Raw genomic sequence first — 24,692 nt, forward strand, 5'->3', positions numbered from 1 at the left:
ATGTAAGATCTTAATTCTTAACAGGATTAGTGCTATTACTTGATGGATAGGTACTAATGTTGATGTACTGTCCCAATCTTCATGCACTGAGTTGGTTCCGTGAGCTTGCTCGTGTTACCCACTGGTACAGTTGGAAAAGGTTGGAATATCTTAATACAGTAAATGGACAACTAAGAAGCCAAATAGAAAGAAAACACCAAGCTTTCTCCCCCTCACTAATGCCATGGTAGTAATATGCTGCAGATGCTGGCTGGCATCTGGAGCTACAAACTTCAGCTGGGTGGGGTTGGGGGCAGAGTTGTTGATATCTCGGGTCAAAATCCTGCATCACAATGGTCATGATGCTGACACAAAACTCTGAACAGAAACATCAATATTTCTTCAATTCCTTTCTCCCGCCCCCCCCACCCCCCACCCCCCCACATTTGCTACTGGACCCGCAGCTTTCCTCCAGCAGACTGTGGCTCGGAATGACCATGGTTAATTGTTTGAGAAAGCAGATCAATGTCCCCTACTTTGAACACTTACACTTTGTTTCTTTGCCTCCAAAAGCCAGGTGCACCTTTAAATTAATAAACTGAAGAATTGCTCAACTTATTTCCCGTACATATTTCACAAACTAATTATTAACAAAGTTCCAAATTGGATACACAAGTTAGCAAATCAATAGAACAAAATGAAAACTGTTTCAAAGGTCAGTAATATGGGAACAGCTGACTTACTTTTGTGAAATCTGTTACACTGAGCAAGTACTATTTTTACACACGGATTATTCTACATCACACTTCCTAATTCTATATGATTCTGATGTGCAAGTTTTAAAAGGAAAGTGCTATGAGAATCTGTTGTACGTCTTTAATATTTCAAAATATGGCAAGTTCCTTTCGCCAGAAGCTGCTGAATCTGTGGAATTCATTGGGTACATTTCAGAATCAGGTTTAATAGCACCAGCATGTGTGATGAAATTTGTTGTTATTAAACCTGATTTAAAACAGAGGTTGATAGGTTCACGATTAGCAAGGATGTCAAAATTTACAGGGAGGAGGCAGAAGAATGGGGTTGCAAAGGAAATTAAATCAGCTATGATCAAATGGCAGAACAGACTCAATGGGCCAAATGGCCCAATTCTGCTCCTATATCTAATGCTCTTAACTCAGTTTTGCATGGAAAATTATTAAAAACATGCCTCAATATCAGGCAACAGTTGGTTCATGTTCAACCCTTTCAGTTTATGAACATGGAAATGATGTCACATCTGTGGAAAGAGCAACAGTTACAGATTCATGTTGAACACCCTTAATCAGAACTGGGGAAGTGAAAAACAAGTCAGAAGCTACGAAACTTCAAAGTACATTTATTATCAAAGTATGAAACAATCTTGAAATTTGTCTCCTTACAGGCAGCCATGAAACAAAGAAGCCCAAAAGAACCATTAAAAAAGTCAAACACCCAATGTGCAGAGAGAGAGAGAAAAAAAAATCAGACCATGCAAATAATGAAAATTCAGAACTGAAGTCCAGGAAAGGGAGTCTGTCCACAGACCCTCAGCTCAGTGCAGAGCTAAGCAAACATCATGGAGCAAGGATCAGAAGTCCCCAGTCCCTCACCTCAATTCAGCTGTAACTGACATTTCCAGCTCGGCCTAGTGCTTAAATCATTGTCCAAACATCAGGTTGTGTAGCTACAATACACTCTGGGGCCTGGACCTTGCTGGCTCAATTCGACCTGTGCTAAACCTTCACAATCTGACCCGGCACTTAAAACGACTGAACCTTGGGACTTCCTTCGCTGTCAGCAACAGGCCTGCTGCATCGAACTGACCTCCAAGTCCAAAGGGAAGTTACAATCTATTCTCTGTGGTGAACATTTACCAGAAAAAAAGTGTGATTAACAACATATTCAGTTGTTTTCTCTGTTTCATTGGGCACCAGCAAGTAGTTCCTGAGCTTTACCAGCGCCATATTAAATGAGAAGTTCGAAGACGAATCACAGGGTTGAAGACTGCATTCCTACTTTCATAATACATGTACTTTGAAGCTGTCAATGTTCTCTGATTGGTAGGTTAATCAGATGCAAATTCAACAATTCAGCTCTTTGACCTGAAATGTTAAAAATATTCACTTTTCACAAATGCTCTTTGAGTTGCTGTGTGCTCAGCATTTTTGATTCTCATTTCAGATTTCCAGCAGTTGCTGTTTTAATTTTCAGCCTAGCTTCTTTTATATTTTTTCCCCAAAACAGATATTTGAACAAAAAGGAGGAATAGGAGGGAGCAATTCAACGGTGCAAGTGAACAGGGCACAGTTAAATTTTAATAACTCTCCTTTGGAAGCCATTTTAAACGGTTAAATATTGTACACATACAATCTTTCATATGCTCATTTATTATGGATGAAGGAGGTGCCATGACTCTACCAGGCATCTCAGCACACACCCTATTTTTGACAGCAACAGGAGCACAATTCATTTAACGAGCAACAGAGTATAACCCACACCGGGCTGAAAAATCTACCATGTATCTCTGAAAAGGCGCTCACTCTTACCGCAGCAAGAAAGTGTAAAACATTCAAATGAATATACATTAAAACAAGGGCTCAAATATATTTGCGAGATTTTGCAAGAGAAAGATTCTGTCATGCCTTAATATTTACTTCTGTTGGGAAAATTTCACTGTTATGTTTTGTAACCTCGAGAACATTAAACTAATTCAAAGGAAGACTCGGAAGTCCGAAATGTCAGTCTAACTTCGAGTTTACTTTAAGCGAGGCATGAACGCATCACGTGGTACTGTGATGACATATGCAATTCATGTATTTATACATATAACCCATAAGAAAACAAAACTCATCTGTGTTAAGCATTCTGTAATCAATTTACAATACTAGCTCCATCAGTACATACACTGTGGACACAGAAGTGATCAAGTCTGGATGACTGGCAAACTTTCAATGAGCAGATCTGGTACTGATGCTGGTTAGGGTAAACCAATGGGACTATAACTTCATAAAAAGTTTGTATTTATCACATGCATTGGCATAGGCAAAATATTTCCTCAAACATTTTGTGGAACTAACTTATTAGTGAGCTGTACGTCCGAAGGTGGGTGGCAGGGGTAGAGAAAGGTCTCTACCGAAGCAGGTGCAAAGCGCCCCTCAATTCCGCTAGCCTGCAGATCACCTCTGGGCAAGGTGTAGCACCTGCCTAGCTCCCCTGATCAGGGTCAGGTGAAGCCATGGGAGCAGGTGGTGGATGGTCGTATGGTCAGCTGGTGCATATCACAAGCCCTGATTATGCGACCACTGACGCCAGGCAATCTCTAAAGAGTATTGATAATGGCTGGGGTCACCCATCTTGTAAAGACTCTGCCAAGAGGTCAGCAATGACCAACCACTTCTGTCAAAAAACTTGCCAAGAACAATCACAGCCATTGGAAAAACCATGATAACCATGTCATATGACATGAATGAATGAACACAAATGAATAAATCTGCCTGAACATACTAGGTACAAGATTTTCAGTGTCACAAATAAACATCTCAGATCTAATTCTCTATACAAGGTTAAAATGTTGTTCCTAATTACACAAGGATGTACCTTTTTTTAAAAAAAAATGTGAGAAGGCATTTTGCAATGAAAATCCGGTTATAGAATTGCAATCCCCAATTCCAAGTAGGTCTTCTCTACCGGCGAGTTGTTCAGTCGCGGTGGAACTGGACTTGTGTTGCAGTCTGCATCAGCCACTCAGGGAAGGGAGCTTCAGAAGCCGTGTGCACAGCACACGGAGATCATCCTGGATGCTTTTGTTGTGATCGCAAGACCTCACTTGACAACGGGCAGTGTAAAAATACTGCTGGAATGATTCACTGGTTCACGGGGAGAGTGATGGCGAGGAGGCTACGTTGTCTTGGTTGCTGCACGGACAAGGCCCGCACACCTCGGAGCTGTGTGTTGCGCCTGCTGGGAAGGGATTCGCCGGAGCTGGCTGTGTGCCACTGGATTCTGTACTGGGTTGGTGTCTTGCTCTTTCCCATTAGTGCTAATCTCCAGTGTTCACAAGCTGGGCTACTTTCATCTGCAGCTGCATGAGGTGAGGAACTGCTGCGGGCTTGTTCTTGCAGAAATGTGGCTCCAGGACAACTTCCATAACACTCAGGGACATGGGCTATATTATTATTAATTTTTATTGAACTCTGATTTTTTGCTATCATAATTACGTGCTATATGTGCTGTGTGTGACAGTTGGTACCCTGGCCTCAGAAGAACACTCTTTCTTTTGGCTGTATTCGTGTATGGTTGAATGACAAATAAACCTGAATTTGAAGAGAAAGGCATGATGCTTTCCCACAGGCATTCTGATTCCTAAATCAAGCTTATTCTATTTGCCTGATCATAAAGGACCACCAGAAGAAATGTCCAATATGTGAGATAATTGCTCCTCAGTTGGGAAGATAATTCTCCACATGCAAAAGCAGGAAATCTTAAAGGTGAATTAAACAAAGCAACACTAAAAAAAAGGTAAACTTAATCAAGATGATTAAGTTACAACAAAGATGCATACCTGAAATTGCTGCACAACTTTATCTTAAACTTCAGCTCCTAAATCTTTGAACAAAGTGGCAGTACTTGGAAGCTCTTTTTGTAATTTGTAATTCTAGTAGCAAATACAATGGTAGTAAGTAGATTGTTTCATTTTCATACCTTATACTGTTTACAATTCCCATTCTTGATTAGAAGCTAATCTTGTTACTTTGTATTTAAACAAAATTAACTTCAAACTTTCTAAGCATCACATAGCCTCAGCTGAAAGCAACTTGAAGTACATTTTTCATTGCTGTACCCAATTTAACCGAGAACATGGGTATAAAAATAACACACTGCAAAATATGTTGTAATTAACCACGAATCAAATTAAATGACTCAGAATATATTTTACAAAGCCAGATTGGAAACGGTTTTAAATTTGGGCTGCTTAGCCACTGCAGAGTTTCTGCGCAGTCCCAATTTAAAATCATTTCCAATGCAGCCTTGCAAAATATATTCTTAATCTTTTAATTTGCAGCTCGACATTGATCCTGTTTAATGCAGGATCATGCATCCAACTGGCTACCACCCCGTGAATTACTTTGTAAACTCACGGACGTCTTTCCTGAAAAGGTTCACATTTCATTCTAATCCACAATGAAGTAAATTGTTCATTTAAATGTTTCTTCAGACAGGTCCATAAATTGGAACCCCAAAGTGTTGCTTCATCACTTATACTTTAATGTATTGTTTCAAAACATAAACACTACTTTAAATTTATTTTTTTTGTTAACATTAATCTGAAAATGATCTGAACAATCAGCACATTAAAAAAAAATCTGGTGGGTCAGCTACAGCCATGTTTGAAATCTATTCTGGCTATTAAGCTGATCTCATCAATATGGTATTAAGGGTGTTAAAACTGGTTTCAAAGTGAGTGAGCGTTGGAACAAAAAGAAGCCCCACATCTTTTCTGAATGTTATTTGCCAAACAAACACTGTTGGCAAATCAACTGTGTAGATATTTTAACATAAAGATTAATTATTCTTCCCACTGAGTTCTACATCTTTTTTACAGTTCACTATAACATTGCATCATACAGTAAATATAAGAAACACTTTCACTCAGCAAGTGCCCTTTCACTGAACAAGACCTGTCGATTACTTAGCCATTTCTTCAAAACATTACAGGCACTCCTTTGTCCTTTTAGTTAAATATGGGGCCTGGCTCAAATATCTGAAAGACTAACTCAGATTAGATGGATGGCGCAGTAGTGTAGTGGTTAGCACGATGCTTTACAGTACAGGTGAAGGGTTCAATTCCCACCACCACTGCCTGTAAGGAGTTTGTACGTTCTCCCCGTGACCATGTGGATTTCCTCCAGGTGCTCCAGTTTCCTCCTACAGCTAAAGATGTACCGGTTGGCAGTCAACTGGTCATTGTAAATTGGGGATTGCTGGGCTGTGTGGCTTGAAGGGCCAGAATGGCCTAATTCACACAGTATCTCAATAAAATAAAAACAATTCACTGTTCAAAGTACATTAATTATCGAAGTATTTATACTATATACAAATGAGATCCCTTACAGGCAGACACAAAGCTAAGAAATGCAATAGAACCCATTAAAATAAAGTCTGTCAAACACCCAAATGTGCAGAGAAAAAGAAACACAAATTGTGCAAATAGCTTTCAGAACTGAGGTTCCACAGCCACAAAGCCAGTCAGAGTCGATTCAGGAGCCCGTCAGTAACAGGCCACAGCCTCAGTTCAGCACAGAGACGAGTAAACCTCGTGGAGCAGCCCGTCACTTGCCTCTGGCCCTGACACCCTGACCTTTCCAATCTGGTGCTTAAATTGTGAATATGCCAAAAACATTAAAGAGTAGTGTTGGTTACTCATTAATTTTTGCCGATCAAAAGTACTCAAAAAACTAAACTGTTTCTCCCCCAACCACAGTGGCACTGGTAAAATGTAAAAGTAACGTTTAATTAAAATAATAATCTAAGACTCACATCTACTAATTTCATCCATAACATACACCTACAGCAGATTTCCACAATTTAAGATGCTATACTTTTACAAAACCTCGAGCCCCAAAAGTATTTATCTTGCTAAACTAAGTTCGCTGTTCTATCACAAAATCAATTTGCAAGTAATGTTTCATACACTAACGTGGCTGTTTGTTTGTTAGAGCCAACAAGGCAGGTCCAAATTTCATTGGGTTTCACACATCTTTCACCAAAGAATTGGCTCAATTCCTGATGTGTGAAACCTGCCAAAAGTACAGCCCCTATTGTACCAGATTTCTAGTCTTCCCAGAAATATACACCATTTGAGAGCAAGTGAATTTGCAACTACCCTTAAAGAGAAACATCCAGACATGGAGTTGCAGATTGCCTTTGACAAGAACTTTCGATAAAGCACATTAAAGACTTGGAGACCAGTATAAACAACAAATAGATTATACCAGCTACTGCTGACCCAGGTTAAGCAAGCAGCCTAGATCTGAAGAGAATGCATAACAAAACAAGTCCCTTTTCAGTAGACGGAATGTAATTCAATGTTGCTGGAGGACCTTACTTCGGGGGGTGGGGGGGGGTACAGAAACTGATATAACATCATACTGCAGGATATCTTATCGCAGGGCATCAGCTGCAACACCCATGTACATTCAGGACTTGCATGTTTACTGCTCTGGGGAGAGACCTGGAAGAAAATCATAACATTCCTTTGTTTCCAATCTTAATGATCTGTTTCAGGACAACATCGACAAAATGCTGGAAGAACTCAACAGGCCAGGCAGCATCTATGGAAAAGAGTAAACAGTCGATGTTTCAGGCCAAGACCCTTCATCGAGACTGGAAAAAAAAAGAGAAATCAGTGTAAGGTGGTGGGGGAAGGAAGGAAGAAGTACGAGGTGGCAGGTGATAAGTGAAACCGGGAAGGGGAGAGAGTGAAGTAAAGAGCTGCAATGTCAATTGGTGAAAGAGATAAAGAGCTGGAGAAGGGGGGAATCTGATAGGAAAGTGTAGAAGACCTTGGAAGCCCTAGCAACCCCGCAACCCAGATTAACCCTGACCTAATCACAATGACCAATTAATCTACCCAGCAAGTCTTTGGATTGTGGGAGGAAACTGGACCACCCAAGGAAAACCCAAGCATTCCACAGGGAATACGTACAGAGCAGAGTCGGAAATTAACTCCAGAATTCACCAAGCCGTAATACCATCGCACGAATGCTTATTTAGTATTTTTGTATTTGCAGAGCTGGTCTATTTTTGCACATTGGTAGTTTGCCAGTCTTTGTGTGTAGTTTTCCCCATTGGTTGTACGGTACGGTATTTCTTTGTTCTACTGTGAAACCGATCAAATGTTGAAAGGCCTCAACAGAATGGAGAGGATATTTCCTATAGCGGGAGAGTCCAGCGCCAGAAGAGACAGCCTCAGAATAAAGGGGCATCCTCTTAGAATAGAGATGAGGAGGAATTTCTTCAGCCAGAGAGTGGTCAATGTGTGGAATTCATTGCCACAGGTGGCTGCGGAGGCCAAGTCTTTATGTATCTTTAAGGCAGAGGTTGATTGATTCCTGATTGGTTAGGGCATGAAGGGATATAGGGAGAAGGCAGGAGATTGGGGCTGAGAGGGAAATGGATCAGCCATGATGAAATGGCAGAGCAGACTTGATGGACCCTTCATCAGAACAGGGCTAATTCTGCTCCTGTACCTTATGGCCTTATGGAATGCCTACAATAAGATGAATCTCAAGGTAGTACATGGTAACAAGCACTTGGATAATAAATAAGTGTGAGGTGATGCATTTTGGAAGGACAAACCAGAAGACTGAGTACAGGATTAATGGTCAGTTACTTAAGAGTGTGGATGAACAGAGGGACCTTGGGGTTCAAATCCATGCATCCCTCAAGGTCGCTGCACAGGTTGAGAGGGTAGTTAAGAAGGCCTATGGGATGCTAGGCTTCATTAGCAGGGGGATTGAGTTCAAGAGTAGAGAGGTCATGATGCAACTCTACAAATCTCTGGTGAGCCCGCACTTAGAGTACTGTGTTCAATTCTGGTCACCTCATTATAGGAAGGATGTGGAAGCTATGGAGAGGGTGCAGAGGAGATTTACCAGGATGTGCCTGGTTTGGAGAACAAGTCATATGAAGCAAGGTTAGCAGAGCTGGGACTTTTCTCTTTGGAGCATAGAAGAATGAGAGGGACTTGATAGAGGTCTACAAGATTATGATAGGGTGGATCGCCAGTACCTCTTTCACAGGGCATGAATAGCAAACATCAAAGGGCATATGTACAAAGTTAAGGGAGGGAAGTTTAGGGGAGACATCAGGGGTAAGTTTTTTCTTTAATACAGAGGGTTGTGGGTGTCTGGAATTACTTGCCAGGGATGGTGGTGGAGGCTAAAACATTAGGGGTATTTAAGAGCCTTTTGGACAGGCACATGGATGAAAGAAAAATAGAGGGTTACGGGGTAATGTGGGTTTAGTACTTTTTTTAAGGAATATAGGGGTTGGCACAAAATTGAGGGCTGAAGGGCCTGTACTGTGCTGTAGTATTCTAGTGTCTAGTTTCTAGTGACTCTCTCTGAGGAAAAGTTACCCCTTGGGCTCCTTTAAAATCTTTCCACTTTAATCTTAAATCTGTGTTTTGTACTCTCGTACCCTAGCAAAGATACTGAGAATGTATAGCTTTTCTATGTCCCTCCTGATTTTACACACCTCCATTAAGATCACCCCTCAGCCTCCCACTCTTGAGGAATTTTTTTTTTTTTAAATCCCCAGCCGGTTCAATCTCTTCTGTCCCAGTAACATTGCTGTGAATCTTTTTGGCATGCTGTTCAGCTAAATCACATCCTTCCATTAGTTAGGCATCCAGAACTGCCCTCCAACCCGATCAGCTTTCCAGATTTCTGCTAACAGCTTCTCTTCTCCCAGCCACTCCCCCACCCCCCCAAATTATCTGTCACAATTCTAGACAGCAACAATATTAATTACAGGCATGTTGTCCTTCAGATCAGATGCTAAATTGAAATAATTTAGCTCAAATCCTTAATGTCAAGATTAAACCATCCATCTTGCCTTCTCACATCTTGTTGCGTAATATTTGCTCACATGCCATAAATTCTCTGCGTTTCCATTTACAAAATATGGGTGGAACTGGTGCTAATGAAGCCAAATACTTAAAAGCTAGGAGAGTGTCAGTCTCAAAAAAACTTTAACTATGCCATTTCCATGCCAATAAAATGCTCTTGTCTAAATTCCAGTGTTACTTTTTAAATGTCTTTCCTCTCAAGGCAGAAGATTAGGGCTGAGAGGAAAAATGGATTAGCCATGAAATAGCAGAGGAGACTCGATGGGTCAAATGGCCCAAGTCTCCTCCTATATCTTATAATCTAATTTGTTTGGTGCTGCAATTTTCTTCCTTGACAGATTCTGACAATTCTCTCTTCATGTCCTGATTATTTGTCCTACTTATTTCCTGAACTTCACCTGTCCCTCAATGTAGAGAGAGCATCTAAAAAGAGTAAATGTACAAGAACGGTTTTAAATAAACGTGTGAGAAATGGACAAGGCAAGAGGAGAGAATAGGAAAGCAATGTCAAGGCTAAAATGCTATCCGCTATGACCTTACTGAATGGTGTGGCAGACTCGAGGCAGTGACTCGTCGACTCCTGCTCCCACTTTGAGAGCATGAGCTGCTTGAAATGGAAGGCAAAGGCATAAAGATGGGGTAAAAGTATTTGTGATATTGGCCAAACCATCCCCAGAATACTTCAAGGAGATCAATATCAGAAATATTGCACGGCCTATGGGTTTCCAAATAAGGAAAATGCAGCCTGTAATGAGGGGAGGGGAGGGGAACTCCGCACTCTCTGTTAGACAGCTATTGCAGTATGACTTCTTACAAGGAGTACAACAAAATTGTCCATCAATTACAAAAGGTATAGATGGCATGGGTCTCACTCACAGGAAAGTGCATATAGACACGAGAACTGGGGATATTCTGATTTGATCTGGGCAATCGTGCAGCTGGCTCAGTGAAGAAAGCGGCCCAAGGCAAAGAGAAGTTCCTGTACGCTGAAGGGAGAACTATCGCAAGCAGATCGTCGGCTTCAGATTCACACTGACTATGGAAAAAGTTCTGTATGAAGCCTGAGACCAGAGCCAGATGAAGGGAAAAGGAGCAGAGGGCAAAGAAATTGATGGGCTCGCCAAAAAAAAAGAGAAAATAGAAAAGTGTGGTAAACATTTACAGTGCTAAATAGATTCAGTTCTAAATGCCAGTTACTTCCCTGGCAACTCTACAAAGCTAAACCAAACTGTTCTCAACTTGGTGACATATTTCAATTAACTTTTTTGCTCTCTTATCTATGCCATGATCCAACTTCATTCAAACATAACTGTTACCTTCAGTTGACTCAAATCTCCCTCTTACTTTCATTAGCAGCCCAAGTTCATCCAAAACTCTGCTGTCCAAACAGATAAAGGTTGAAGGGTTTCAGTCCAAAACACAGACGGTTTACTCCTCTGCTTGGCCTGCGGAGTCCCTCCAGCATTCTGTGTGGGAAGGTTGCAAACAACCTGATTTTGTCTGAAGAATACCAGGGGAAGATAATAGAACTTGTGAAAAGGTACCAGAGATTTTTTTAAACTTTGCTTCCTCTTGGAAGTCAGGAGTAGCATGTTCCAGTGAGGAAGAGAGACAAGGATGCAAGTCATTAACGTGAGAAATTCCACAGATACAGGAAATCCAAATCAACACACAAAATGCTGGAGGCACTCAGCAGGTCAGGCAGCATCAATGTAAATGAGTAAACATTCAACATTTCAGCCAAGACCCATTATCAGGACTGGAAGAAGAAGAAAAAGATGGAAATGGGAAGGAGGACAGCCAGAGGTGATAGGTGAAGCCAGGTGGGTAGGAAAGGATGCAGGGTGAGGATAGGTTAGGTGAGTGGGCAAGTTCATGGCAGATGCAATTTAATGTGGATAAATGTGATGTTATCCACTTTGGTTGCAAGAACAGGGAAACAGATTATTATCTGAACGGTGGCCGATTAGGAAAAGGGGAGATTCAACGAGACCTGGGTGTCATTGTACACCAGTCATTGAAGGTGGGCATGCAGGTACAGCAGGCGGTGAAAAAGACAAATGGTATGTTGGCATTCATAGCAAAAGGATTTGAGTACAGGAGCAGGGAGGTTCTACTGCAGTTGTACAAGGCCTTGGTGAGACAGCACCATTCAGAAGATTGAGGGGGGATCTTATTGAAACGTATAAAATTCTAAAGGGATTGGACAGGCTAGATGCAGGAAGATTGTTTCCGATGTTGGGGAAGTCCAGAACGAGGGGTCACAGTTTAAGGATAAAGGGGAAGCCTTTTAGGATCGAGATGAGGAAAAACTTCTTCACACAGAGAGTGGTGAATCTGTGGAATTCTCTGCCACAGGAAACAGTTGAGGCCAGTTCATTGGCTATATTTAAGAGGAAGTTAGATATGGCCCTTGTGGCTAAAGGGATCAGGGGGTATGGAGAGAAAGCAGGCACAGGGTTCTGAGTTGGATGATCAGCCATGATCATACTGAATGGCGATGCAGGCTCGAAGGGCCGAAGGGCCTACTCCTGCACCCATTTTCTATGTTTCTATGTTTTCTATGAGAGGAGGGTGGACCATAGGAAAAGGGGAAGGAGGGGACCTAGGGGGAGGTGATAGACAGATGAGAAGAGGCAAGAGGCCAGAAGAAATGGGGAGGGGAAGGGGGAAAAAAACTTTTAAAATCAGGAGAAATTAGTATTCATGCCATTAGTTTGTAGACCACCCAGAGGGAATACAAGGTGTTGCTCCTCCATCCTGAGGGTGGCCTCATTGTGGCACACGGACCAACATGCCACAACAGGGATGGCAGATGGAGTGGGGACGTTCAACGAAGAATGGCAAGTGGTGCATTCCAGTGAGGAGAAAAAGACTGGTACCTTGGACAATGAGAGATGTTGCAAATTTAGATAAAAGAAAATCAAAGCAGCTGCAAGGTTTAGGAAGATGAAATCAGGTCGGCCCCTTGAGGAGTTATAGAAAGCATGAAAGAACTCAAACAGGGAATCAAGGGGACCAAATGGCAATGACATGTGTTTGGTGAGTAGGATTAAGTTATACATACATTAAAAATAAGAGGGTAACTCAATCACGTACAAAGGAAGGAATTTATGCTTAGAGCCAAAGGAAATGCCAAATGTGTATTGTGCATGGATATTCACCAAGAAGGACATGGAGGATACTAAGATCAGTGTAGGGCAAGCTAATATTCCAGGACATGTTAATATTGAGAAGGAAAAGGAGATGATATCACACTCCTTGAAGAACATTAAGAGCCCAGGGCCTGTTGACATCTACCCTAGGTTAAAGCGAGGAGTTTGCTGGGGTACTGACATAGATCTCTGTGTTCTCTATAGCCACAGGTGGAGTCCTAGTTAAAAAATGGGCTTTGTCACATGAACATTGAAACATAGAGTAAGTGCGTTGCTTGCGTCAACAACCAATACAATCTGAGGTGGTGCTGGGGGCAATTTGCAAGTGTCACCACTCTTCTGGTGCCAACATGACATGCCCACAACTTAGTCCTTGGAATGTGGGGGCATCTGGAGGAAACCCACAGGGTCACAGGGGGAAGGTACAAACTCCTTACAGAAATTGGAGAGAATTAAACTCTGTCCACTGGCGCTGTAAAACATTATGCTAACCCCCGTGCTAATTGGGCCGTCGAGAACTGAAGAGAGGCCAGCATTGTTCTTTTGTTTAAGGGGGGCAATGGGGTGGTCCAACAAATCAGACTGATGAGCCTCAACTCATTGGTAGGGAAGCTAGTGAACAGCATTCTAAAGTGAGGGGCACAAGGGGGAAAGTTTAAGAGGAGGAATGTGAGACAAGACCCTGCCCCTACCCCAGCAGCACAGAATGCTAAGCAACTAGAATGTACATAATTCTCTGTAACTTCCACCATCTCCAGTAGGATCCCACCACCAAGCACACCTTTCCTTTCCCACCCTCCGCCTTCTGCAGGGATCGCTCCCTATGAGACTCCCTTGTCCAGTCTTCCCTCCCCAATGATTTCTCTCCTGGCAATTATTCTTGCAAGCAGAATACACCTGTCCTTACACCTGTCCTTACGCCTCCTCCCTCACTACTATTCAGGGCCCCAAACAGTCCTTCCAGGTGAGACGACACTTCACCTGTGAGTCTGCTGGGGTCAGCTGTTGTATCCGGTGGCCTTTCTGTGGCCTCTTCTATATCAGTGAGACCCGACGTAGACTGGGAGACCATTTCACCAAGCACCTACGCTCTGTCCACCAGAAAAAGTAGGATCTCTCAGTTTCACCCATTTTAATTCCACTTCCCATTCCCATTCCGTTATGTCCATCCATGGCCTCCTCCACTGTCGTGATGAGGCTGCACTCAGGTCGCAGGAGCAACATCTTATATTCCATCTGGGTGGATGTAATGAACACCAATTTCTCCAACTTCTGGTGACGTCACCTTCCTCCTTCACCATTCCTCATCCCCTTTTCCCTCTCTCACCTCATCTCCTTGCCTGCCCATCACCTCCCTCTGGTGCTCCTCCCCTTTTTCTTTCTTCCATGGCCATCTGTCCTCTCCCATTAGATTCCCCCTTTTCCAGCCCTGTATCTCTTTCACCAATCAACTTCCCAGCTCTTTACTTCACCATCCCCTCCCCCCTTCTGACTCCTCATCTTTTTATTCTCTCCAATCCTGCTAAAGGGTCTCGGCCTGAAACATCCACCAGGCACTTTTCCAAAGATGCTGCCTGGCTAGCTGAGTTCCTCCAGCATTTTGTGTGTGTTATGTGGTGAAGGGGGAATGGGTTATGAATGCAGATACAATAGTAGTGTTTAAGAGGCACATGAACATGCAGGGATGGAAGGATATGGATCATGGATGGGCAGAGGGAATTAATGTAATATCTGGAATAGCAGAGACATGATGGGCCCAAGAGCCTGTTGCTTTGCTCTACTGCTCAGAATCTCATGATGCTTCTTAAAACCCCAAACACTCTTATTAAGCTATTGATCACCTGCTCCACCTTCCCAATCTTTAGCTCAGGGAATTGGTTAAAAAAAATAAACAACTTGTTTTATAATGTCCACATTGAATTTTTGGGTGGTGGGGTGGAGAAACCAAAACAATCGTGATCACTGTGATACTAACAGCCTCCAGCAAAGTGGCCCATACACAGCATTAGTGCAGTTGAACGATGTGGCAAAGATGGTAATTCCACTGCCCACGTCTCAATACTTATTTAAGTGCAGATATCTCATTCACTGCTTTTTACTGTGTTTCATAAAAAGGAATTGCTTCCTGAACACCATGGATGAAGTTGGCCTCTTCTCTCCACCCCTCTAACTTTTTCACAGCTGTTTCTCTTCTCAATTATCTTTCTTATTTCATTCTAATAACATATTGGGTGGTGTGGTGTAGCTACATCTCTACCAAAGGAGGCGTAAGGTGCTCTTTCCCTCCGCTAGCCTGCAGGTCTTCCTTGGGCAAGGTGAGGCACCTACTTAGTGCTACGTGTGAGCAGCAGGTACATATCACAAGTCTTGGTCGTGTGACCACTGACGCCAGGCAGCCAATCACTAAAGAGAATCGATAATAGTTGGGGTTATCCATCTTGTAAAGGCACTTGCGTAGAAAAAAAAATTGGCATGAACAATCATGATCACGAGACCATGATCACCCATGTCAATACGACATGGCACACAATGATGATATTGAATTTAAGATACAAATTTGCCCATGGGCATACAACGTGTTTAACAATTAAATTTTCCTTGCAGGATAACAGACCTCTTATTAAGGGCACATTATTATTTTGTAATGCCTGAGCCAATTAAATCAAATTATTCAATAGACAGTATGTCAAGATGCACTAAAGCTACACAACAATGCATAGAAAACACAATCAAAAGGTTAAGCGAGTGTCAATGCAGTATTTATCATCTGTCTACAAAATGAACCCAGATGCTCGTGTCCAAATTAGTTCTAGTTCACCCTCCTTCACAAAATTATACAGACAAAATAAGCTTTATTTGTTACATGTACAGCGCTATGCAAAAGTCATATATAGCTAGGATGCCCAAAACATTTGCACAGTATTGTACTGTAATAATTATGTATTGCTCTGTACTACTGCTGCAAAAACAAAAATCATAGATTTCATAACACATGCAAGTGATGATAAACCTGATTCCGATATCCATCTCTTGTGGACTTAGAGTGGGAAAGGGGCAGGGAAAGGGGAAATCACGGTTGGGAAAAGGGGAAGGGAGAGGGGAGGAAGCAGGAAGCACCAGACAAACATTCTGTAGTGATCAATAAGCAATTTGTTTGGAATCAATTGACCTTGCCTGGTGTCTCAGTACCTACACCAGCCCCTGTTAAACGTGCAATAAAATGTTACTAACTGTGCAATAATGAATGGAATTGAATGGTTGAGGTAGGATTTCAACAATACTTACGGCTGGCAGAGCTTGACCAGATCTTGGTCAGTGGTGCCTGGAGGCAGTCCTCGGATGTAAAGGTTTGTCTTACTAAGCTGTTCCCACCCTGCATTATTGCTGCTACTGCTATTATTGTTGCTGTTCGTGAGGGGACTGGGTGGAGCCATTGGATGTGACATGGGTGCACAGGGAGTCTGCAAAGAGAAAAAAGTACACTTAACCTCAAACTTCAATTTGCATATTTATTAAACTCAACAGGCAAACAACATATTTCTTATACTACCAACACATTTGTATGAAGATTCTTAACACTTCATGAAAATTTTTCATCAATATACAAAACTCCTATATCATATATCCACTGCTGCTAAAATGGAAATGCATTAAGGGAATACTAAACACCAGAGACTCTGCATATGCTAGAGATCTCGTGCAACACACACGAAGTACTAGAGGAACTCAGCAAGTGAGACAGCATCCATGGAGAGCATTACACGGTTAAAGTTTCAGGCCAAATCCCTGACTAGAACTGTTATGGAGTGCAACTTTAAGCCTCCAAGTTTGGTTTGTGATTCAGATGTTAGTGTTCAATGCCTTAAAATTCTCTTGCATCAAACATAAAATTTACCCATCCAGTTCAAAAGTTCTCCAAAATGCTGGCGAGGCTGCACTTGGAGTATCATGTTCATTGTTGGTCATCCTCCTGAGCAAAGATGTTATTAAACTAGAAAAAGTGCAGAAAAGATTTGCAAAGATGTTGCCTGGACTTGAGAGACCGACTTATAGGGAGAGATTAGACAGGCTTGCATGTCTTCTTTGGAGTATAGGGAACTGGGAAGTGATCTTATAGAGTATAAAATCATGAAAGGCATTGATAGGGTGAATGCACTCAGTCGTTGTCACCACCTAGGAAATCATGATCTAGAGGGTAGAGGTTAAGGGTGAGAGGGGAAACCTTTTGTAGGAAACTGAAGGGCAACCTTTTTCTTACACAAAGGATGGTGTCCTTTTGGAATGAGCTGCCACAGGAAGTGGTTGAGGCAGGTAAAATAACAATTAGTCATTTTACATGGAATGGAAAGGTTTCGAATGGGATTAGCTTGCACGGGGCACCTTGGTCTAAGAGACTAAAGACTAAGGAGCTGGTGGTGGACCTGAGGAGGGCCAAGGCACTGGTGACTCCTGTTTCCATCCAAAGGGTCAGTGTGGACATGGTGGAGGATTACAAATACCTGGGGATACAAATTGACAATAAACTGGACTGGTCAAAGAACACTGAGACTGTCTACAAGAAGGGTCAGAGCCGTCTCTACTTCCTGAGGAGACTGAGGTCATTTAACATCTGCCGGACAATGCTGAGGATGTTCTACGAGTCTGTGGTGGCCAGTGCTATCATGTTTGCTGTTGTGTCCTGGGGCAGCAGGCTGAGGGTAGCGGACACCAACAGAATCAACAAACTCATTCATAAGGCCAGTGATGTTGTTGGGGTGGAACTGGACTCTCTGACGGTGGTGGCTGAAAAGAGGATGCTGTCCAAGTTGCATACCATCTTGGACAATGACTCCCATCCACTCCATAACATACTGGTTAGGCACAGGAGTACATTCAGCCAGAGACTCATTCCACCGAGATGCAACACTGAGCGTCATAGGAAGTCATTCCTGCCTGTGGCCATCAAACTTTACAACTCTTCTCTTGGAGTGTCAGACACTCTGAACCAATAGGCTAGTCCTGGACTTATTTCCACTTGGCATAATTTACTTATTATCATTTAATTATTTTTGGTTTTATTTTGCTATATTTCTACTCTATTCTTGGTTGGTGCGACTGTAATGAAACCCAATTTCCCTCGGGATCAATAAAGTATATCTGTCTGTCTGTCAGTCAGCGTGATGCCCCAACCGCCAATTCTGTGCTGAGTAACTATGACTCTCAAAATTCATTCTCAATTGCATATACAAAACTGCACCTGTTGGTTAAATTAGATAGCTCCAGAATTAATGAGGGCAATGTACCAATTTCCTACTTTCTGTTCATTGTTATAAATTCCACATCAAACTAGCACTGACCACTTTAGTGCCGGCAAGTCGTAGAATCAGTTCAACCTCACGCTCATCTCCTCAAGTTCATCTGTACGTTACAAAGTGTATGCACACTGGGAAGTTCTGGCTCCTTATTTTGAAACACGTGTAACGCCCTGGGATAGGTTTCACTGCTAATGTAATGGTTTCTCTGTAGCAGCAGTGTTTAGGTTATGACTAGAGACAACAGGGGCTTTGGAATGTGTGGCGCCGAATGAAGGGAGGTTTTTCTTTCTTGTGTGCCTCGAGCGAGGGATTTGTGGGTTTTTGGTCACCAGAAGATGGATAGAGAGGATGTCAGAAAGGAGAGGTTGTAGACTGCAGGACTGAGTGGAGCTGGAATGGGGTCTAGAGTCAACGACACCTGAGGGAAAATCGACGGATGACTAATGGACGGGAAACCGTGAGCACCAAGGTGCACATTAAGTGTTTAATTAAAATGGGCCCTTTTCTTTTTGTTTTCTTTACTAAACCTCCATTTAAATTAAGAAATATAAAGCTAGATTGTTTAATTGAATATGGTGTACTGTTTGTTATTTCTTGGTACCGATTTGTAACAGGAGAACATGTCATGCAGCATCCACACAAACAAGATTTCACCAGTTTGGCGGGTGCAGCGACTGCCTCCCCCTACACTAACACAGCCCGCCAAACCCGGGGGTTACAGATTCTAAAAAGAAAATGTTTTATACTATATATAAACACACACACACACACACACACACACACACACACACACACACACACACACACACACACACACACACACACACACACACACACACACACACACACACACACACACACACACACACACACACACACACACACACACACACACACACACACACACACACACACTTTCTTGTGAAGTTGCCATTGGACCTCCAGACATACTGAGAAAATATTCAGAAAGGTAAATTTGACACAAACTGGAACAGTCAATCCCCAGAGACTTGGCTCAGCACATGATGATGCTCAGTGAATGTATCTTCAATCTCATACTGCACACAGCACCACATTTCCATCACACAGCTAACAACATTCTTTTGGCTTTTATGACACTGATCAACAGAAAAGACTCTTTCCATAAGACATAGGAGCAGAATTAGGTCATTTGGCCCATTGAGTGTGCTCCGTCATTCTCGTCAATGTGAAGACAAATTTCTACAAATTGGCCTAAATTTATTGCAATTATTAAACTCTAAATAATTGATTGCAATAGTATTCACCCCCTTCAAGTCAGTATTTAGTAGCTGCACCTTTGGTAGCAATTACAGCCTTGAGTCTGTGTGGATAGGTCTCCGTCAGCTTTGCACATCTGGAGACTGCAATTTTTCCCCAATCTTCTTTGCAAAACTGTTCAAGCTCTGTCAGATTGCATGGAGATCATGAGTGAAGAGCCCTCTTCAAGTCCAGCCACAAATTCTCAACTGAACTCTGACTTGGCCACTCCAGGACATGAACATTTTTGTTTTTAAGCCATTCCTGTATAGCTTTGGCTTTACGCTTGGGGTCATTGCCTTGCTGGAAAACTAATCTTCCCCCAAGTTGCAGCTCTCTCTCCCACTGCATCAGGTTTTCCTCCAGGAGTTTCCGCATTCATTTTACCCTCAACTTTCACAAGCCTTCCAGGGCCTGCTGCAGTGAAGCATCCCCACAGCATGATGCAGCCACCACCATGCTTCGTAGTAGGGACGGTGTGCTTCTGATGATGTGCGGTGTTTGGCTTATGCCAAAGATAGCGTTTAGTCTGATGGCCAAAAAGCTCAATTTTGGTTTCATCAGACCACAGCACCTTCTTGCAGCTGACTTCAAAGTATCCCATGTGCCTTATGGCAAACTCGCGCTGAGAGTTCATGTGAGTTTCCACCCTCCCCCCTAACACAGTGGCTTTCTCTTTGCCAGTCTCCCATAAAGCTGTGACTGGTGAAGTCACTGAGTCAACATTGTTGTATGCACAGCCTTTCCCATCTCAGACACTGAAGTTTGTAACTCTTCCAGAGTTGTCATAGGTCTCTTCGTGGCTTCCCTCACTAGTCCCTTTCTTGCATGGTCACTCAGTTTTTGGGGACAACCTACTGTAGGCAAATTTACAACTGTGCCATATTCTTTCCACTTCAATGATTGACTTAACTGTACTCCAAGGGATATTCAGTGACTTGGAAATTTTCTTGTATCCATCTTTTGGTGCTCTTCAATAATGTTTTTGCAGAGTTGCTTGTAGTGTTCTTTTGTCTTCATGGTGTAGTTTTTGCCAGGATACCGACTCACCAGCAGTTGGACTTTCCAGATACAGGTGTATTTTACTACAATCAATTGAAACACCTTGACTGCACACAGGGATCTCCATTTAACTATTTTGTGTAATTGGCTGTCCCAGTGATGATCTGGTGTGTTATATTAAGGGGGGGGGCAGTGAATAATTATTCAATTATTTTGGGTTTTATATTTGTAATTAATTCAGATCACTGTAGAGATTTTTTCCACTTTGACACGAAATAAGTCTTTTCCTGTTGATCAGTGCCAAAAAAGCCAAATTAAATCCACTGTGATTCAATATTGTAAAACAATAAAATATGAAAACCTCCAAGGAGGGGTGAATACTTTTTTTGTTAATATAGGCACTGTATATATATTGTAATTCATTGTTGTTGTTGTTATATCTTGGATTGCTGCAGCAATGCAAGACAGATTTCAGGACATATGCCAATGACCTTAAACCTGATTCTGATTCATCATCATATGATGTAGGGGATCATGGTCTCATAACCATGATTCTTCTTGGCAAATTTTTCTGCAGAACTGCTTTGCCATTGCCTTCTTCGGAGCAGTGTCTTTACAAGACAGATGACCCCAGCCATTATCAATACTCTTCAGAGATTGTCTGCCTGGTGGTTGCATAACCAGGACTTGTGATGTGCGCATCAACTGCTCTTGCAGCCGTCCACCACCTCCTCTCGTGGCTTCCTGTGACCCTGTTTGGGGTGGGAGGAGGGGCTAAGCACACTGCCCAAGGGTGACCTGCAGGCTAGCAGAGGGAAGGAGCACCTTCTTTGGTAGGGATGTAAATCCACTTTGTCAGATGAGTACATGTGGGGGTGAGCTCATCTTTTATCTGTTCTCGTAATCGTATCGTAACTTGTTTTGCCTCGCACTGTAGTGCTGCTGCAAAGCAACAAATTTCACAACATGTCAGTGATTCTTCAAGGCAAAAACTGCATGAACAATGGATGAATGGGCACGATGTGTCATAGGATATGGGCAACAAGGCGTCAGAGGATTTCAGACGTACAGACAGTAGAATAAGGGAAGCTGACAGTAATCTGAAGCTGACAGATTGCAATTGTGCAATCTGAAAGTTGTGAAGTCATGGATGTGGTCTTCAAATTCAAGTTCAAGTTCAGTATCCTTTACCCATTCACATGTAAGCGGCTAAACGAAACATCAATCCTCTGTGGCCAAGGTGCAAAACACCATACATATACTCACACACAGCACATATAGTTATGATCCAGCACATACAGTCACAAAATAATACTATCACCAGTCTCTAAGTGGCATGGCCTGAAAATTGATGGTGCATGGGTTGTCGTCTAGGAGCCATGTTTCTGTAAAAATAAGCATGCAGCAGTACATCATCTCACTCTAGGCGAGTACCCTTTAACCTAGGATGGATTTGAGTGTGCTGCCACACTTCTCCCTCACTGCTTTCAACCTATCCACCCCGGGGCTGTTGTAACAGGCGAGGACTTGGTCCACACAATAAGCCAAGGCTAAGTAGGTCCTCTGCTACCAGTCTCGCTAACGTTCAGGACTTGTAGTGTTTTGGTTTATTTAATGTCAAATAGAGTTTTGTAATCATAAAACAAACATGTAAGACAAACATCTGTACCATCTGTTGAACCTGGGGAGGGTGGGATATCGGCAACCATCTTACTGGTAGGATAACTGGACAGCTGAGGCAAGGCCCAAACCGGGAAATGTCGCAAAGTCTAAGTTTACATACACTATGTTAAATCAGATAAGTTGTACAAGGTCAAATTTTGATCAAATTTAACACCAAGGCTATAAATAGTTTGGTTCAATTTTTTACCATTTGCCACACAGAGGGATGGAAGTGGTTGCTAGGAAACAAAGGTTCTCATAGGTACTGCATACAGGTCACAGTAATGGTTAGTTCAAATTCATTTATTTATCACAAGTACACTCCGTGGCAATTTTGTTAGGTATCTTCTGTACTTAATAAATTGGCTGCTAAGTTTATGTTTGTGGCCTTCTGCTGCTAAAGCCCATCCACTTCAAGGTTTGATACGTTGCGCATTCAGGGACACTCTTCTGCACATCACTTTTGTAACACGCCTTCCTGTCAGTTTGAACCAGTCTAACCATTCTCTTCTGACCCCTCTCATTAACAAGGTGTTTTTGCCCACAAAATTGGCACTCACAGGACAATTTTATCTTTTTCCACACACCATTCTCTGGAAATTCTGGGATTTTCACACACAACGGTCCCCAGGAGATCAGGAGCTTCCGAGATTATCCAACCACTCCATTAGGCACCAACAGCAATCATTCCATGGTCACAGTGACTTAGATCACATTTCTTCCCCAAGTCTGATATTTAATCTCAACAACAAGTATACATCGAGTTGCTGCCTCATGATTAGATTTGTGCATTAATGAGCAGGTGGACCAAAAAAAAGTGACCACTGAGAGTATATTGAGAGGGCACCGAATGTACAGTGAAATGCACTGGTCATTTCTATTCAGACCCAACACAAACCCAAGGATATGACGGGGGCAGCCTGCAAGTATTGTCAAGTGTTCTGGTGCCAACATAGCATGCCCACCATGTACAAAACAACAAACAGAAGAACAACATGACAAGTCCCTTTCCCACCCACCCTACCATCTCCCACACAGTCGCACCTCCACGTCTCTGACCCCCGAACATAGACTTCCAGACATCTGGCCTCTAGTCCCTGCAGAGAGTGGTGTGGACAGCCCAGCGCATCTGTAGATGTGAACTTCACACTATTCAGGACATTTACAAAGACAGAAATGTAAAAAGGGCCCAGAGGATCATTGGGGACCCGAGTCACCCCAACCACAAACTGTTCCAGCTGCCACCATCTGGGAAGCGGTACCGCAGCAAAAAAGCCAGGACCAACAGGTTCTGGGACAGCTTCTACCACTAGACCATCAGACTGATTAATTCACTGATACAATTGTATTTCTATGGACATAAGATCTTTACTCCTCATGTACGTGAAGGATGCAAGTAATATAGTCAATTCAATTCAGCCATGCAGGTATTGGGCCTCCAACTTCCAGACACACCCACTCAGTGGCTTCAAGATTTGGCTTCTCAGTCTCCAGATTCACTGACTTCAGAGGTTCAGCCTTCAGGATTAGGCCTCCAGTATCAATCCTAGGACATTAAACTCCTGACTTGCACTGACCTCTGACCCAGAGTTTCTCCAACTTGGGAGTCACTGGCTCTTGTGCCTCCTGCCCGAATGGTACTCCAACTCTAGGATGGGGTGGGGGGGGGGGGGGGGGGAAGAGAGGTGGCGTTAACCAGACCTTGCCTTCAAGAGCCGCTAAGGACCTGGACCATGGGGATTTGTCCTCAACCACCAGAGAGCACCGTGGACTTTCACCTGTGGAGTGTTCCCACCTGGGCTCCAACCACCAGTTTCTGACCCTGTCCTCTAATTCCTCTGATCCCTTATCAGTTTTGTACAGAGCACCTGATAAAAGGGATCCAATAAGCTGCCTGCACACATTAGTTCCGTCTGGATTTTGCCTGTAATTGAGGTCAGATGCCAGCATACTGTGGCCAGGGGTGGTTCATGGTGATCCTGTGCTGAGGAGTATTAATATGGTCTGGAACTTCATTAAAAGTTAAAGCAGAGTGGTTTGGTTTTTAATATAATCAAAATAAATGTTTTTGATTTGGTCCAAGTATCTTTTAGAATCATAGAAAAACACAGCACAGAAACAGGACCTTCAACCTATCTTGTCCTTGCCAAACTCTTTAAACTGCCGAGTCCCGTTGACCTGCACCCAGACCATAGTCCTCCATTACTGTCCCATCCATGTACCTATCTAAACTTCTCTTAAATGTTGAAATCAAAAATCGCATCCACCATTTGTGCTGGTAGCTTGTTCCACACTCTGAGTGTAGAACTTCAGGTCGTCAATTTTTTTTTTTTAATTTGTTTTCTAATTGTATGCATTTCAACTCTAAGTGATCCAATATATGGGGTCAGAGAATAGGCCACCTGGGTCAAAGGTCATAATTATGAAGCCAAGTTCTACTGTGGAAAGATTAAACTAAAAAGGTAGGATTTGATCAGAATTTGTAATAGCATAAAGGTTATAGAGGTGAAGGAAATCAAGTCCAGGTCATTGATTAAAAGCAGCATACACCAAGGTGGATCAAGAGTGAACCTTGAATGTGAATTGGATTTCCATTTTGCTGCTTTCCAAAAAAAAATATTTGCACTGATGCACCTGATTAGATGATAGTCTTCGTATGGATAGAGTTGCAAA

At 42.6% G+C, this 24,692-nt stretch overlaps 1 protein-coding gene across 7 annotated transcripts in view; it reads right to left on the bottom strand.

Moving 5' to 3' along the window:
- Window positions 1-24,692, bottom strand: part of LOC140728536 (RNA-binding motif, single-stranded-interacting protein 1-like) — a 289,752-nt gene that overhangs the window by 91,143 nt on the left and 173,917 nt on the right. For all 7 annotated transcript variants that reach the window (XM_073047404.1, XM_073047403.1, XM_073047402.1 and 4 more), the window contains one exon: window positions 16,069-16,244. In XM_073047404.1, coding sequence (XP_072903505.1) covers window positions 16,069-16,229 — 161 coding nt within the window. In that variant the 5' untranslated portion in view covers window positions 16,230-16,244. The remainder of the gene's footprint in view (window positions 1-16,068; window positions 16,245-24,692) is intronic.

The sequence above is a fragment of the Hemitrygon akajei genome, chromosome 5 (genome assembly GCF_048418815.1).
Source record: "Hemitrygon akajei chromosome 5, sHemAka1.3, whole genome shotgun sequence".
Classification (NCBI taxonomy): Eukaryota; Metazoa; Chordata; class Chondrichthyes; order Myliobatiformes; family Dasyatidae; genus Hemitrygon; species Hemitrygon akajei.